General features: G+C 45.2%; 1 protein-coding gene across 2 annotated transcripts in view; it reads left to right on the top strand.

The window, feature by feature from the left end:
• Window positions 1-1591: 1591 nt before the first annotated feature.
• BEST3 (bestrophin 3) overlaps window positions 1592-16403 on the top strand; it is a 36830-nt gene continuing 22018 nt past the window's right edge. The window contains exons 1-4 of one of the 2 annotated variants that reach the window (XM_072743118.1): window positions 1592-1719; window positions 3267-3436; window positions 6561-6655; window positions 7130-7363. In XM_072743118.1, the coding sequence (XP_072599219.1) occupies window positions 3285-3436; window positions 6561-6655; window positions 7130-7363 (481 nt within the window). In that variant the 5' untranslated portion in view covers window positions 1592-1719; window positions 3267-3284. Of the gene's footprint in view, window positions 1720-3266; window positions 3437-6560; window positions 6656-7117; window positions 7364-14309; window positions 14366-16403 lie in introns of those variants that run through there. The other variant, XM_026001675.2, reaches the window with a different exon arrangement.

The raw sequence follows: 16403 nt of genomic DNA, 5'->3' as shown, positions 1-16403 counted from the left end.
ACAGTGACTTGTCCCTTCTAATGAGTTGATTTCTTAAAGGCATCTTTGGGACATATTAAAAATAGCACCACACTCAGAGCTCAATAAGGAGAGTTTTTTCATTGAGTCCAATCATTAGTGACTAACTTGCATTTAGAATGCGATCTCGACCATGAATTAGTCATTCCTCAAAACAGCCTGATGGGAAACATGAACATCATCAAGTGTGCTTAAAAGTGAGACCAGCCAACAGGGCCCCACCGAGCTGGCCACACAGTCATGCTGCTGGGAATCAGGCCTCCACGCGTCCAGTAGGAGACACAAAATTTTCCAAAACACCTCCCATGTCTCTGTCTCACAAGCACTTGAACTTAGATTCGCTCAAACTCTATAACATTGGTCAGTCTTGCAAACCCTTATAAATGCAACATCGGGTCTCTCCAACCACTCGTCATGGCAACCAAATGTAAAAGGGGCAGCATTATATATGTGCTTTTAAAATTTTCACAAATTCTCCCCAAATGTACTGAGGGAAGCATCACAGTGACAGGTAAGATGATAACCAAGCAACAGATGCATATTGAATATCCATTATACACAGGGCTTCATTCTGGAACTATGAACAGGAATGGGGTCACGAAATCAGACACCCACCCTCTGTCTTTGCTTTGGGGTACTTACAGTTTGATAAAGAAACCAGGCAAATGCATAGAAAACCTAAAATTCTGTAAAAAACAGCAACAACAACAACAAAACCCTTTTGAATGTATATTTCTCAATTTTAGAATAAGCATTTAATTCTTTTCTCACAAAAATATGTTTTTTGTAGTCATTTCAGGTAAGCTGCAGTTGCAATGCTTGGTGCACACACTACTTGAGAGGGTTGCAAAGGCCCTAAATTGGCCCTGAAGTGATTTACTTCATTACTTAACGAATGCCAATGAACTCTCTCTTTGAAGACAGAAACTATGGAAGTCGTTTTGAATTATTAAAAAAATTTCTGAGCTCACCATGGAAGGATAACAAATGTGTGATGAATCCGTGTGTTATTTTCCACTGGCTAAGCCATCACACATAATTATTTTCTATGCTCTTCTAAAATATGCACACGCACGCACGCACGCACACGCACACACACACAGCATGCTGGTCACATTCTCAATTCCCTTTCAAACGAGTGACAATCTCGTTTATATTCTCCCCTACCCCAGTTTATGGCCTCACAACAACTCACTCTTCATCGTGAGCACACACAGACTGTCCTGATGCCCCTTTTTGGCCAGTGAAGCCTCTTCAGAAGGAACACTTTGGGGGAAAAATGGATCCTTGTCCCTGGATCCCAGGGTCAAATCAAAATGAAAATAACAGACTTCAAGGGCCCAACCTCCTTCACGTCACCTCCGACTTCTCATTCAAAGGGGTACTTGGGGCGGCAGGTGGAGTTATAATTATAGAGTAGAGAAAAGCTACATCAGCAGCTGTTGCTTCTGTTTGTTCCCAGCTATAACTGTCATCAGTGGGCAAATTGGCATAAACAGGCCTTCACAAGCGGAAAGACGTTGAACTCCTGTGCTTGTCACGCTCTGGGCCTTCTCGGTGGCCAGGGAAGGAAAGCAAATCTGACCGTGCGTGAGCCAAGCGTGAAGCCGAGCGCAACCCCGAGCTGAAGGCACCTCTTCAGGGGGAGCCTGAAATGTGAAGATTTTCTTTCCTGCCGGAGCCTCCCAACCCAAGAAATAGGTTAGTGCACAAGGAGTGTACCCTATGCATTCTCACTCTGACCTCTGCTCTATGTGACCTTAACTTTTCTTCAGGCTGAATAGCGGGGCGACCCGTTGCAGAGAGTTGAGGACTGTTACCTAAAACGGTGCTGCCCAGGAGAGCAAGTTATGAAGTGGGCTTCATTTCTAATGTCCCTCTTCCCCAAATCTGGCTGCACTCACATTAGACAGACAGACAAGGTAAAGATGGAAAAATGAAACTGGTTTCCCGTTCTCTCGTAATGCCACTTACTCATGCCAACAGGCCCCGGCTTCTTTACTAAAATCCGTGACGTTGAAGTCTTAAGTTTGTGAGTATATGGTGCCAGCGTCTTATTTCTCTAGGGAAACTAGGCGAATTAGAATTGGATTGTTTTCCCACCTCTGAATAAAGACAGGAAATTTTCTTGTTTAGATAAAATGTGCGTGGCAGGCTACTCCATGTAAGAAACATGCTAGAGGATCTGGTTCCTCTGTCTAGCCCAATTCCACTGAAAACCTCCATAATTTCCATCTAAGCAGCTCGGTAAGACTCCTTATAGATCCTTTGGAAACAAAAAAGATTGCAAAGAACTTTCATTGTCTGTCTATGCTCCACGTTAGAGAGCAGCGGTGCAGGACTTTCAAGCGAAGGTTAGTTCAGGGCCATCTCAGAACCTGAATGTTTGCTGTCTTGTTGAAAAGCAATGGAATTGCAGGGAACTCCCTGGAGCGAGGCATTGGGGTCCAGTTCTCATCCGACTCACATCTAGGGACCAGACCCAAGTAGAAAGAGCCCTAAATAATGGCCACATTTTGGTCAGCTCCAAACAGAAAGTGAACCTCCCCTCCCCTAAGTATTTTGTACACGACTGTTCAGGGGGCAAGTGCACCACTGTGGCCCTACTTTTCAAAAAGTGTACAAAGTGCTAACCGGGCAGGTGAAGCTCCACCACAGAGATACCTACATCCAACTAAAGCCGCCAGGGGACCCAGGAATTAAATTCCCACAAGAGGCTTGATTCTTTCCAACAATATCTCCTGATTTCTAAGAAGAGAGCCATTAAGTCCCCCCTGAGGAAATTTAAGGGTGAAACAAATACTTCTTTACATACTTGAGCAAATAAAGACCCAAGCAGTTACGTTTGGTTAGTGTTTGGAAAATGTCCACTAATAAAGCATATCGATACCCTCAATCTTCCCACGCGTTAAGAAAATACATGACAGGTGATGCCACACATACAGTTCCTGTATCATACTTATCCATTCAAATGTTACGGAGTGATGACTACAAAACCTGAAAATAATATGTAGACATTAAGGCAAGTTCTAATATCACTCTTCCCAGAGGCTACTTTCCTCCTCTTTTCTACTAAAAGATTTCGCGTGGAGATGGTGCTTATCTTCAAATCCTAAATTGCTTAAACAGAGAAAGGCAGAATGAGGAGGTGGCTAACTGGTTAGTGGCTTGGGTTTCTTTGACACATAGACTTACGCTCAGTCTTACACATTGCTTTTTACTTGTGTTTTGTCTTCTTGCTCTTCTAGAAAAAAAAGCTCCCCAAGATGACTGTCACGTACTCCAGTAAAGTAGCAAATGCGACTTTTTTTGGATTTCATAGGTTACTCCTCAAGTGGAGAGGGAGCATCTACAAACTACTGTACAGGGAATTTATTGTCTTTGCTGTTTTTTACACGGCCATAAGTTTGGTGTACAGGTACCTTCCTTTGCATGTCTCCTTATCTGGCCATCAAATATCATGTAAGAATACAGTCTCAAAAATCCAAGTCTTTGGTTGCTGCTCACTTTTGCATTATGTAACCTCCTCCTTTGCATGATCCTCTCTTACCTTCAACCCAGGACAAGGTATTCTAATCCACACCTAGCCGTGCTTGGGATGTGAAGTGGACTCTGACTATCATATCCCGGTGGCTCTCATTCTAGCCCCACGTTAATGGACCACGATGAGGCTTGGTCACGCTGCCAGAACTTTGCTAGAGGCGTAAAAAGGAAGATTGATACTTAAATCCTCGCTCAGGGATGATTTTGAATTACAAAGGCCACAGACAAATAACCTTCCATCCGTGCCTCTCCCAGCTATGTCACTGATCACTTCAATGTGCAATTTGACAGCTTATAGCAACTACCTGCATAATTCACATGCTCCTGAACGATGTATATCAGGCAATTTTCCTTCCTTTTGCCTGAAATGACAAGATCTTATCCTGGATGGCGCCTGCCAATCTTGCCAAAACCTCAACTGAATAAAGGCCTGAAACCTAATTTATTTTGTTTATATCTTCTGAGTTCGGGGCATGTTATATTCACAAGATGTTTATTCGTTATAACATCACAAACTATGCCTGTCAGATTAACAGAAAATTTGAACAAAATCATGTTCAAGAAATACTTTCATGCCTAAAATTATAGTCTTAATAAAATTTGATACATAGTACAAAAGAGCAGCTTTATGAGTTTTTTTTTTTTTTTATTAAAACTGATTGCATATATTTCTACTTTGGGGGAAGTTAAAACTTTAAAAAGCTAAAGGTTTTTGAGGCTGTATTTCCACCTTTTCTATGAACTTCAGTTTGTTCTTTCCTGCATACAGATGAACAAATTTGTGTTCTCATTGCTCTTACCTACCTTCTTCTTTGCAGCACCAGGACTCCTTCTGAGGAAGAGGGTAGTAATCTGGCCAGCTGATAATTATCAAAAGTAGAATAGGAACAGCTATTTTGCTGCATATCAAAATATCTGTAAAGGGAAAGTTTTATTTACGAACCCCTAGTAATTTTTCAGATGTGTCTTGTAAATGCAATATCATTTTGACAATTTATTTCTGTGCCACTTAATCCTTCAGAATATGAAATGGCAGAAGACACGTGACGTTTCAGAATAATTGTCTCATTAGTTTATTTTTACTAATGTGAGTTTATTGCTGCTACCGCTGCTTAGGATAGAATAGCACTTAGAGCAGCTGCACCGTAGCCAGAAATGCTCGTGGGGCCTCAACTTTTGCTCCACTATCTTATTTATACCCCACAAAATTGTGCGCATATATTTTTTCTAAAGACTGAAGAGTGCTTACATTTGTAACAATGATCGGTTGTGCAAGTCATTCTTCATTTTTTTTAAAGTCCAACTATAAAAATCTTGTTAAAATAGATACTTAATCCTGGTTGAAGGTATACCAAGAACTATAGGCTGAATGTCTCAAGAAAGCCAAATATAGCTGTAGAAAAATATGGACATAGTGTCATTCTCATGTGTACCAATGATCCTAACTTTTAAAATTCTCTTATAAGCAAATAATTATACTTAGCAAAAATCCTAAGACCAAGCCAGATTTCATTACTTTGATTATATCTCTTTTTATTTTCAGTTGAGTTTGAAAAAATCATCATTCTAGTACTTTCTAAGCTTGTAAACTTTCTATGTAACTATTAGCTCAGTATTTTTTCCTTTGGCCGATCATTAATAATGGCAACAACTTTATTATCGATTAATTGTGATGCCACATGTGAAGTGGTTTTATATATAATAAATTCTATAATCCTTGTAACATTCATAACACATAGGTATTATTAGCCCCATTTACAAAAGAGAAAACTGAGGCTCAGAGATATTTAAACGTACGTCCCAAGTCCACATCTGTTAAGTGGAAGATCTGGGATCCAGATCTGGCTTTGTCTGACCTTATGGTCTGTGCTTTCCACATTTAAATCCTCTTTGACCATTTCTAGTTGAGTATCCAAAACTGCTCTGGCTGTGACTTGTCATTGGCCTGACCTTGCAAGGCCTGTGCAACCAGCTCCTGACTTCAGAATTCCTGACGCCTCCTCCAAAGCTGAGGCAGGAACCGCAAGCCCACCCTGCACCCCAAAGTCTTTGTCAGCACCAGCTCTTCATCTGCAACCTGACTGGCGGTGCCCTGTTACCCCTTATCCCTCCGCTCCCTTTACCAAAGTTTTACTGACTCAGGCCTTTGACAGGTTATAACAGATTTCCAAGGGATTTCTTCCTCCCCTGGAACAGCTGTTCTCTTTCTTTAATGCAAACTCATCTGTGTTGCTCCTCTCTCTAGATCTTGACCATTACCATTAACCTGCCTTGAGATATTTCTTCTGACTCCGAATCCTCTCCCTGTAACATCAATATTGATAATAGTTTCATTAAATGAATTTATGTCTAACAATGCCAGACAATGGGTTTTGGTCAGATCTGTAATATAAATGTTTATATTTATATTATACAAATACAAACCCACCAAATATAGCAATAAAAATGCTTACCTCTAGTTGTTACATCTATTATTTTATATTTTAAGCAATGGTAGGCTTTAAAATAGTTATAACCATCCCTTGAAGTATAACACATATAATCAAGAATATGCTAATTCAGGGGAAAGCAAGATCAAAATGCCAAATTTGGGGTTATTATTTAGTAATTAACTTAATAACTGTAATTCACTTAAGACACTTTTTTTTTAAACCTACCTGATGAATACTGGAAAGTTGGACTCTTTAATGAGGTATTTTGCTCTAAATCCAATGCATTCATCATATAAAAGTTTAAAATATTAAGTATTTAAGAATAAAAGTTAATAAACCCCACTGTCTAATGGCCAATAACATTCATGTCCTAAAAACATTGGTACTTGAAACATTCAGCAATTAAAAAGCTTTTGAGATACATCAGCTTAGGTAGAAATATACATTATTGCTCCTTAAAAAAAATTTACAATTATTTGTGCTTAATTGTTTGCACTGAATATCACTTGCAAAGCAGGTGCAGAAGTATAATATCATAAAGGGCTGTGCATTTTATTTTTGCTCCAGATTGTTACTTACAGGAGCCCAAAAACGTTACTTTGAAAAATTATCAATTTACTGTGACAGATATGCTGAACAAATTCCAGTAACCTTTGTGCTTGGTAAGTATAGGTCACACGCAGAATGCAGCCACACAGTTGTCTCCATTAGGATGACACCGATGACTCTGCATGGGAGTGTTTCCAAGCTGAGAGGCATGCCTGAAAAGCCACTGCTTGCAATAGAACCAGAATCATCCACAAGGCTTGCCTTCAGGGCTGCTTTCGCTAAATTAACACCAAACCAGTTTGAGGTAATAATTTGCTATTGGACAATCAAGCTTTCTCTTCACTAACTGTCCATTTCTGCTGTCACTATTTGACCCCTAACACCCACTTACTGGGTGCTATGGCATTGCCAGGCACAAAATCCTTATTTATTTATTTATTTATTTGGAGGGCAAAAATCATAAGATACGGATAACAACATATTTTTACACCCCAGTCCCTAAAAAAAGGCTGAAATTCTGCTAAAAGCATCAGTGTCAACAACAACTGCTGTAAGAAATTGCTTTACAGCTTTGTGTTATTTTACAGGGTTTTATGTGACTCTGGTAGTGAACCGGTGGTGGAACCAGTTTGTGAATCTGCCCTGGCCCGACAGGCTGATGTTTCTCATCTCCAGCAGTGTTCATGGGAGGGACGAGCATGGGCGTCTGCTCAGAAGGACCCTGATGCGCTACGTCAACCTCACGTCTCTGCTCATCTTCCGCTCTGTGAGCACCGCTGTGTACAAAAGGTTCCCCACCATGGACCATGTGGTTGAAGCAGGTATTGTGAATGGCTTTTCCCTCCATAGACTCCTCTCAACCTACATGGGAACCTTCAAAATTCCTCTGAAATTGTCCTTTATTTATTCATTCAAAAAACGTTTATTGATTACCTACTATGTGCCAAAAACAATCTTTTTTAAAAAAGATTTTATTTATTCATTTATGAGAGACATAGAAAGAGAGGCAGAGACACAGGCAGAGGGAGAAGCAGGCTCCCTGTGGGGAGCCTGATGTGGGACTCGATCCCAGGACCCCGGGGTCACGCCCTGAGCCACCCAGGGGCCCCAGAAACAGTCTTAAGAGGCAAAAATGAATAACACGTAGTTACTGCTCTTGAGAAGTTTACCTGGGGGGTGGGGAGGAAGGAGGGGAAGTGGTAAGCAGTCAATTTCAAATTAAGTGGTGGAGAGTCACTTTAGGTAAATATACTGTAATAATAATTAGCATATTTATTAGAACCATCTTTAATACTATCCAACCTTTTCTAGCACTGTATAGTTTATCCATTTTCATAAATATTATATTTGGACCTCAAAAAAAAAGAAAAAAGAAAACAACCCATGAGAAAGGTGGGAAATAGATTCAGAGAGGTTGAGACCTGCCCTGGATCAACAGCTAATTAATGGAAGAGCCAGAATTATAACTCAGGTTTGGAACTCCTAAGTCAACACTTTTCCCAAAACATAAGCGGATTCTAGAAGGAACCAGCAATGTGGGTTTTCATCTAGGCAGTGTAGATCTTTTGCTTCTGTTACTCCTCAAAGTAGATGGAGTTGGGGGCACCTGGCTGGTGCAGCCTGTAGAGGATGCAACTCCTGATCACCGGGTTGTGAGTTCAAGCCCCAGGTTGGGTATGGAGATGACTTAAAAAAGGAAAATCTTAAAAAAAATAGATGCAATTGTTTTGCCTGGACTGCTGGACACAGTATGCTGAGAATATATCATGTTGGAAGGGTGGCTCTCTCTGGTGTGTTAACATTTAGGATAGAAGCTGTTAAACCAGCCTTCAATGGGGTAAGAATTAAATGAGATCATCGTTGGAAGGCACTGAATAAAAACTGGTTGTTGTGCTGGGTTGTTGTTAGTAGATCTGAGAGTTTGCTGGATGTGTTCGTGAGCAGACAGGCAATATAAAATCTGCTTTTGCATTGAGTACAGTCTCCTTTTCCCATATGTCCTTGAAAACAGATTTTGTTTTAAAGATTAGTATCAGGGGGCCTCTTTTGGAAGTTTTGGCTTGGCTTTGGCTTGATCTGGTTTTGCCTTCTTACGTAAACGATGTAGGTAGTGACTAAGAGCAGAGTAGGAGTTCAGATCCTTCCTCCACCACTTATAATCCACATGACCTATGTGAATTGGTTACCCTCTCCATGCTTCAGTTTCCTCATCCATAAAATGAACTGGTAATAATTTATAATACGGTAATAAAATATAATACACTCCTACACCTCACAGGCTTGTAGGGAGGACTAAATAAATTAACACCTGCATAGCGTTCAGAGCAGTACTTGGCACACGGCAGTAATGAAATCTTGCGGGTAATAATGAAATCATGCAGCACATGGGCATGATGTCACTTTTTGGTCACTTTAGAAGGCTCCTTTGATGTGACATCCCAGGTCTTCTTGATCTGCTGTGACCAGGAAGTTGTGAAAGTCAGGGTGGAAGTAAGGAAGGAGGAGAGTAGAAGATGGTGTTGGGGTACAGAAGAAGATGTGAGAAGCCAGCATGGTCCGAGGAGTAGGCCAAGGATTCAGATGAAGGGTACAAATAGCCCGGCAAACACACAGGTTTATTATGATGCAAAACCAGTAGAGACTTAAAAAAAAAATCATCCTGCCACTTCCAAATTTAAAAGCTGAATACTACTTCCGAATGACCTGGTTGGAAATGCCACTTGATAACTGAATTTTCTAATGTCCTGAACTTTCAAGTGCAGTAAAAATTTCCACCTCCGAAGGAAGTCCTAAAAACCAGCAGGAAGGGTTTGACCTGCTCCAAATTGATGAGTGAGAGTGCAAGTTAATTTGGGTGAATAAAGGTGGTGTTTCTCTAGTGCTGACGCATCCCTGGGGAGAGGAGAGGGCATGCCGACGGGAATCAGGCTGCCAGGCCCAACTGCCCTTCCAGCATCACCTTCACACTCAAAGCGCAGAGGGAGGAAGCCAGGAAGGTGGGGATGCGGAGGATGCAGAGGATGGGGAGGATGGAGAGGATGGGAGGGTGGAGAGGATGGGAGGGTGGAGAGGATGGGGAGGGTGGAGAGGATGGGGATGGGGAGGATGGGGAGGATGGAGAGGGTGGGGAGGGTGCAGAGGCCTCGGGGCTCTGCTCAGAGCGGAGTTCCAAGAGGGCTAAGCTGTCCTCAGTTCTGCGGGGCCGGTGGGATGTCATTTCCTTGAGGCATACTTTTCATAATACCGAGGCTTATCCTTGTCAAACTTGTGCAAATGTCTGTTTTCTACTTGTGTTTACCCTGAGCCCCTTTCCAAGGCACTTGGAATATTGGACTACTGCTCTCCCCACCACCACCATCCCCGACCGTTGCAAGTGAATCTGGAAATGTTCACTCCTTGGGCATTTAAACCAGTGCGTCTCAAGGTTTCTGCAGACCCCAGGCCCCTTACATCTTGAAAAGCTTGAGTTGCTTTTTTTTTTTTTCCTAAGATTTTAAAATTTTATTCATGAGAGACACAGAGAGAGACGGCGGAGACCCAGGCAGAGGGAGAAGCAGGTTTCCTGCGGGGAGCCTGATGTGGGACTCGATCCCAGGACCCCGGGGTCACAACCTGAGCCCAAGACAGATGCCCAACGGCTGAACCACCTGGGTGCCCCAAGTTGTTTATTTAAAATGCGTCTTCCCGGGCCCTGGCTCACACCTGCTGGACCAGACCATTGGCTGTAAGGCCTGGGCCTTCTGCCTTTCAACCCGCTCCTGTGCCTGGGTTTACGCCCTGAAGGTGGAGGGCGCCAGGCTCCCCTGCGGAGCTTGATCAAACCCTTTCCGTCACCCCAGGGGTAAAGGCTTTGGCGCCCACCGGGAAAGTCAGTAGTAGTAGGCAAGGAGCAACAGGAAGGGGTGTAGACGGCAAGGTTTGGGCCCTGCGAGAAGTGGGAGGACAGCAGAGCGGCCGCGGACCCCAGGCCTGGGTGCTCCCGTGCACCCAGGACTGGGTCCCCCACTGCTCCCGGGCCATCCATCCCCAGGCCCCCGTCCCCACCTGGGGCCGTGCCCTTACAGTGGGGATGGATCGAGGCCCGCTGACACCTAGGCACCTGCTCCAGGCTCCTGCTCTGCGGCAGGGAGGAGAGCGTGGGCCGGGTCCTGCTGGGGACCCGAGGACCTACCCCGGGTCAGGTGACTCTCCGACATGCAATCGCCCTTCGGAGAAAGGACGGCTTCAAGGGCAGCTCGGGTGGCTCAGGGGTGTAGCACCTGCCTTCAGTCCAGGGCCTAAACTTGGAGACCCGGGATCGAGTCCCGTGTCGGGCTCCCTGCATGGAGCCTGCTTCTCCCTCTGCCTGTGTCTCTGCCTCTCTCTCTCTCTCATGCATAAATAAAAAATTAAGAAAAAAAAAAAGCAAAAGGACGGCTTCTCAAACCCCAAGGCACGGTAGCTAGTGTGGAAAATCGATACTGCTAAGTAAGGATGCAGATCGCAAGAGGTCAGGGATTGTGACTCAGTAGATCCCGGGTGGACACCTTGAGGCAGGGGGTCCCTGGACCACATTGAGAAACCGTGGCCTTTAAGGCAATGAGAATGTCCCTGTCCCCTGTAGGCCTCGCTTGGGAAGGGTCTGTGCCCCAAAGGTTCAGGACAGTCTGGGGGCGCTGAGGGAGGGCAGACAGAGCGAGGAACAGCAGCTCCTTCTGACAGGGCTGGCAGTCCCCTGGTGGGAACCAGATGGCTGGGTCACTCCCCTGCTGGTCCTTGAACTTGCCTTGCTTCTAAGTCGGACAGATGAGTTACAGTCGTCTGGATCATTCAAGGGACCAAATGCATGCTCTCAGGGTAGTATATATGCTTTGATGTTACAGGCTAAATTTCTCAAATTAGAGATTAAATGGTTTTGTTTCTGCTCAAATGAAAATAGAAATAACGATCCGGTGCAAAACGCGGCCTAGTGTGCTGAAAATTCCCTAAACTGGTCTCTTATCAGTTATTCGCCAGAGGAGCTGTAGCAGAAGCGTCTCTAACACTTCGCCTACTGGCTACAAAGCTGCCCTGGGAAATTCCAGGCATTCCAACCGCAGGCCCTGGGCCGTGTCCCTCGTCCTAAATCCAGCTGGGTGCACAATTCCGGACCTTCACCAATTCAAGCCATGGCCATAATTGGGTGTTTGCTTTACAGAGTGAGACTGAATCAAAACATTTTATCAGGTGTTTCACAGTGATCAGGGGAAAAAAAAGGATTTCTCTTCAAAGTTACTCACGAGAAGCACAAAATCAGTAATGGGACATTATCTACATTCCTTTCAAAGAAACATTACTAAAGCTGTCGCTAAGTGTGTCACGCGTGTGCTTATTCAACAAAGATCTGTGAGGGGGGCTCACATGCCAGGCACCATGCGGAGCCCAGGAGCACAGCTATCAGCAGGAATGGATGGGGTCCCTAAGTACATAGGGTCCCCTAATGGATGGGGATTTTATGAGTCAGTAAAAAATGCTACAAATCTTTTCTCACATGAATCATTTTCGGAGTCAGGCACAAATATATTTACAGCTGAACTTTGTATCCTTACATCACATTTCTCTTTCTCTAAAATCATTTCCTTCCTTTTTTTGTTTAATATTTTATTTATTTATTTATTCGAGAGAGAGAGAGAGAGAGAGGCAGAGACACAGGCAGAGGGAGAAGCAGGCTCCATGCAGGGAGCCCGACGTAGGACTCAATCCCAGGACCCCAGGACCATGCCCTGGGCCGAAGGCAGACACTCAACCACTGAGCCACCCAGGGACCCCCTAAAAGCATTTCCTTCTGTGCCTGGTAGCCCATGAGAGTGATTAGGAAACAGTAAAATTTGGGGCACCTGAGTGGTTCAGTCAGTTAAATGTCTGACTCTTGATCTCAGCTTAGGTCTTGATGTCAGGGTCGTGAGTTCAAGCCCCACGTTGGACTCCAGAGTGGAGCCTACTCAAAAAGAGAGAGAGAGAGAACAGCACAATTTGAAGAAAGAGCAGTATTCAGTTTTCTTATAGCCCTGGAATCTGATCATGAAGTTCCTTGAGCTTCTTCTATAATGAGAGAGTCTGAAGAGATCCCATTGGGATTTTTAGCAACGCTTAGGGTTAACTGACGTTAAAACAGTGGTCAAGTGGCCGTTGGGACCCAAGCTCTCCCTTTAGGTGATGCCCGGGCTGTAGGCCCTGCCACCTCCTGAGGTCCTGTAACCCGCGATCCCCTTTCACTAAGTAGCCTCCCGTGGATGTGGCCCAGGAAGGCCTCCTGGCCTGTGCTCTGTGGCTCGAGGTCTTGGAGGCACGGTCCTCTCGGGCTCTGCAAAGGCTGCAGCCACTCTGCATGACGGAGGTGACGAGGGCACAGTAGTGTTCACGGCTGTGCCAGGGTTCCCCGTTGGCCAAGCTCTTATAAGGCAGAGTCAGCTCCCCCCCTAGCCTCCCATCGTGTGCCCAGAGCAAGTGGAATGTCGTCCTGGGTGTGACACCTGACTCGCCCGCGCACACCTGTACACAGGAGAGAATGTGCTCGGCCGAACCAGACCTGCTTGCGTTAATGCCGAGGGGGTGTGGGGTGGGGTGGTCTCAGCTGGTCAGGGTTTGAAATTTCCATGCAGTTCCAAAAGGTAAATCAAGGCATCCTCTCAACGTTTCTCAAAGTAGCACAGACTACATCCACGAGCCAAGGGTACTTTGAATTCCAACTGCACGTTCCTGGGCGATGGTGGAATCGGACTATCTGGGGCTTAGAACCTAAGATTCCTCATTTTAAACAAGCCCCGGGAAGCGCTACAGGGTGCCGGCCCAGGCCCAGAAGGCTAAAATGGCCAGCTCGCTGTGCAGTTCTGTGCACTGGGGCAGATGTTCCTAAATTTTGTTGCAAGTTGAAATCACTGGGGATCTTTGAGAACTACTGATGTCCGGCTCCCACCCCAGGCACTGGGAATCCACAGGGGTTGGACACAACCTGGGCACCAGGAGTTTTAAAAGCTCCCCCGACCACTCTGATGGACAGCAGAGTCTAGGAACCACTGGACCAGACCCATCTATTAACTCCTCCAACCTCATCTCGGGGCAAATGAAACTCTGGGGCCAGGTGGGGGTTAAGAGCAGGGGTTGGGGGGTGCTTCCTGTGTCACATGTAGAAGGCAGGGGCCAGGGCTATGGCACAGTTGAGGTGTCGTACCTGTCTCGGGGAACTGGAGGAGGCTCTCCGCCTCTGCTCAGCATGGCTATCCCAGAAACTGATTTTGCTCAGCCATATCCTATTTCGAGCTTTTCAGACTGTGGATTGTACCTCATTAGTGGGTTCTTAAGTCATATTAATGGCTTGCAACCAGCATAGACTAGAACAGAACCGATCAGAAAATATCAGAGAGAGCACCAGGTGGGAGAACCAATAATTGTTCTGGGAACCACGTGTATCTTATTGTGGTTCATGGTTAAAAAAAAAAAAAAAAAAAGCTTGACATACTGCTCTGCGCGGTGCTTCCATAATGTGATTCCTCTCTCTCCCTCAATCTCTCGTACCTCCTTTTGATTTTTCCTGGGGACAAGGATTTCTAAGCCTCTACCGCTGAGTTCAAAGGGGAGCAGTACTTGAATCTGGTGGCTTCATTCCATTCATTTTGAAAGTACAGGACAGAAAAAAAAAAAGAAAGTACAGGACAGAGATGGAAATGAGCCAAGAGCATTGCACTCTTCCTGGAAAAGTCACATCTCAGAGAAGGGCTCAGATGCTGAACGCACAACTTTCTCTTTCAGAAAGAACTGGCAATAAACCCATTCTGCCTGCAAGTTCTGAGATACAGAGCTTTTAGTTCCTCGGCCGATAGAGTCTCATTTGCACACTCAGCTTCCATGGAGGCAAAAGAGACCCACCTGTGCAGCAGACAAAATCTATAAAGACTGAAATATTGTTTATCAGTGCACTTCATTATGCCTTTGGCTTGAGGGCAATAACATTTTGCCTTAACGCAGCAGGACCTGCTCCAACCAATCACAGTGCAAGTCACAAGTAAAAACGTGTGTGTGTGTGTGTGTGTGTGTGCGCGCGTGCGTGTGCGTGTTTTACTCTGATTTGAAATATTAAGGGGGTTTCTTGGGATAAGCAGGATGTAAATTGCTGAGCGGGGCCAAACTCGGAGAGCAAGAGAAGCTCTGGGCAGATGTAACAGCAGGCTCAAATAGCAAGGTCTGGGGTGTGGGTAGGGCCCAAGGGAGCATGGCTTCAAGGCCGTCGTGTCAAGGTCCCAGGGTTGTGTGAGGACCTGCCACCTGACGGTGCCACCAAACTGTGGCGAATCCGTGCCGGGGGCTCACCTAGTCCTAGAGATGAGGATAATGACCCTGTTCTGAAGATCATCCCTCTGGTTACAGTGGCCTCAAGTACTGATAAGGAGAGCATTCCATTTCCATTTCCATTTCCTTTCCATTTCCATTCCATTCCATTCCATAACAAACAAGCACGGCGTTCCATGGCAACTGATTTAACCAAGCATCTATAGGTTTCCTTGTAGTTGACCAATGACTTGATCTCCAAAGACAGGGTTAGTTCAGATAATGTGTGTGACCCCCCCCACACACATTGGGGTGGGGGGTCACAGCAAAAATCACCATGCCCGTGCACTCTTGGAGGACACATCAAAGTCTGGTTTGTCACGCGTCCTTCGCAGAGCCTAGCAAAGTACTCACACCTCCAGGCTAAAAATCATCAGCTTTCCTTGCTCCACACGGCCCCTTCCAAGTGGTGGGTGTGCTACCTGGGAAAGCGCTGACCCTGGCTTTAGTGCACACCCTGGGTAACCCCTCAGTCTGCATATTTGCGTTCTACTAAGAAGCCAAGAAAGAGCTTGCCAGCACAATATGATCCCTCCTCCTGAATAAAAAATAACCAGAGGTAAAGTTATTCTTTGGTTAGAGGACAGAGACTGCAGCCAGTATAGAAATGGGGTAATTTTTGGAAACTGCGGTATAAATCCCAAAAATATAACCGCCAGCCAATTGATATGAAATGTCTGAAAATAGGCCTCCAGGTAAAGGTTGAACCACTGCCATGAATCTTTAAGTACAGAACCAAGACAGGTCATGTCTTTTTTTTTTTTTTTTTAATGAGAGGGTGTTTTTTTTTTAATTTTTTAAATCTTATTTATTTATTCATGAGAGACACAGAGAGAGGCAGAGACACAGGCAGAGGGAGAAGCAGGCTCCACGCAGGGAGCCTGATGTGGGACTCAATCCCGGGACTCCAGGATCACGCCCTGAGCCAAAGGCAGGTGCTTAACCACCGAGCCACCCAGGTGTCCCAGGTCAGGTCTGTTAACTTCTTGTAAGAGGCCTCATCGTGCTCTGTAAGTCTTGAAAAAGAAAGAGAGAAAAAGAAATAAAGCAGATAATCTGGATCATGCAACCACTTTGAGATGCACTGAGAAACGAGAAGAGAGGATCGGGGTTCGTTGTTGTTCTTGCCAACCAGAGAAGCCCAACTCCCCGGCCGTGCGCAGGACCCTTCGAGGCTAATATAAATAACCTGAGCATTATCTAAAACGGTAAATAGTGGTTTTGTAGTTGATACTCTGCTTCACATACTGAATAAAGAGAGCCTTCCTGGGGCGGGCAGTGATTCTCAAACCTTGCCGTGTGTCCGAATTGCCCACAGAGCGTGGCACACGTGTCACTGCCTGGCCCAACTCCACTGGATCACTCAGGACGAGTCCAACGACTGCTGACCCCCGGACTCACTCCAGACCCACTGAGTCAGAATCTCTGGGGAGGAGGCCAAGGTATTTTCGAAAAGCACCCACAGGAGACGCTGAGGTGCAGGCCTTCGCTGAGAACCCCAGCCCCACTGGGTCTGGT

This window comes from Vulpes vulpes, chromosome 16 (genome assembly GCF_048418805.1).
Source record: "Vulpes vulpes isolate BD-2025 chromosome 16, VulVul3, whole genome shotgun sequence".
NCBI lineage: Eukaryota > Metazoa > Chordata > Mammalia > Carnivora > Canidae > Vulpes > Vulpes vulpes.
The sequence above is the reverse complement of the archived record's forward strand: the minus strand, read 5'-3'. Positions and strand labels throughout refer to the sequence as shown.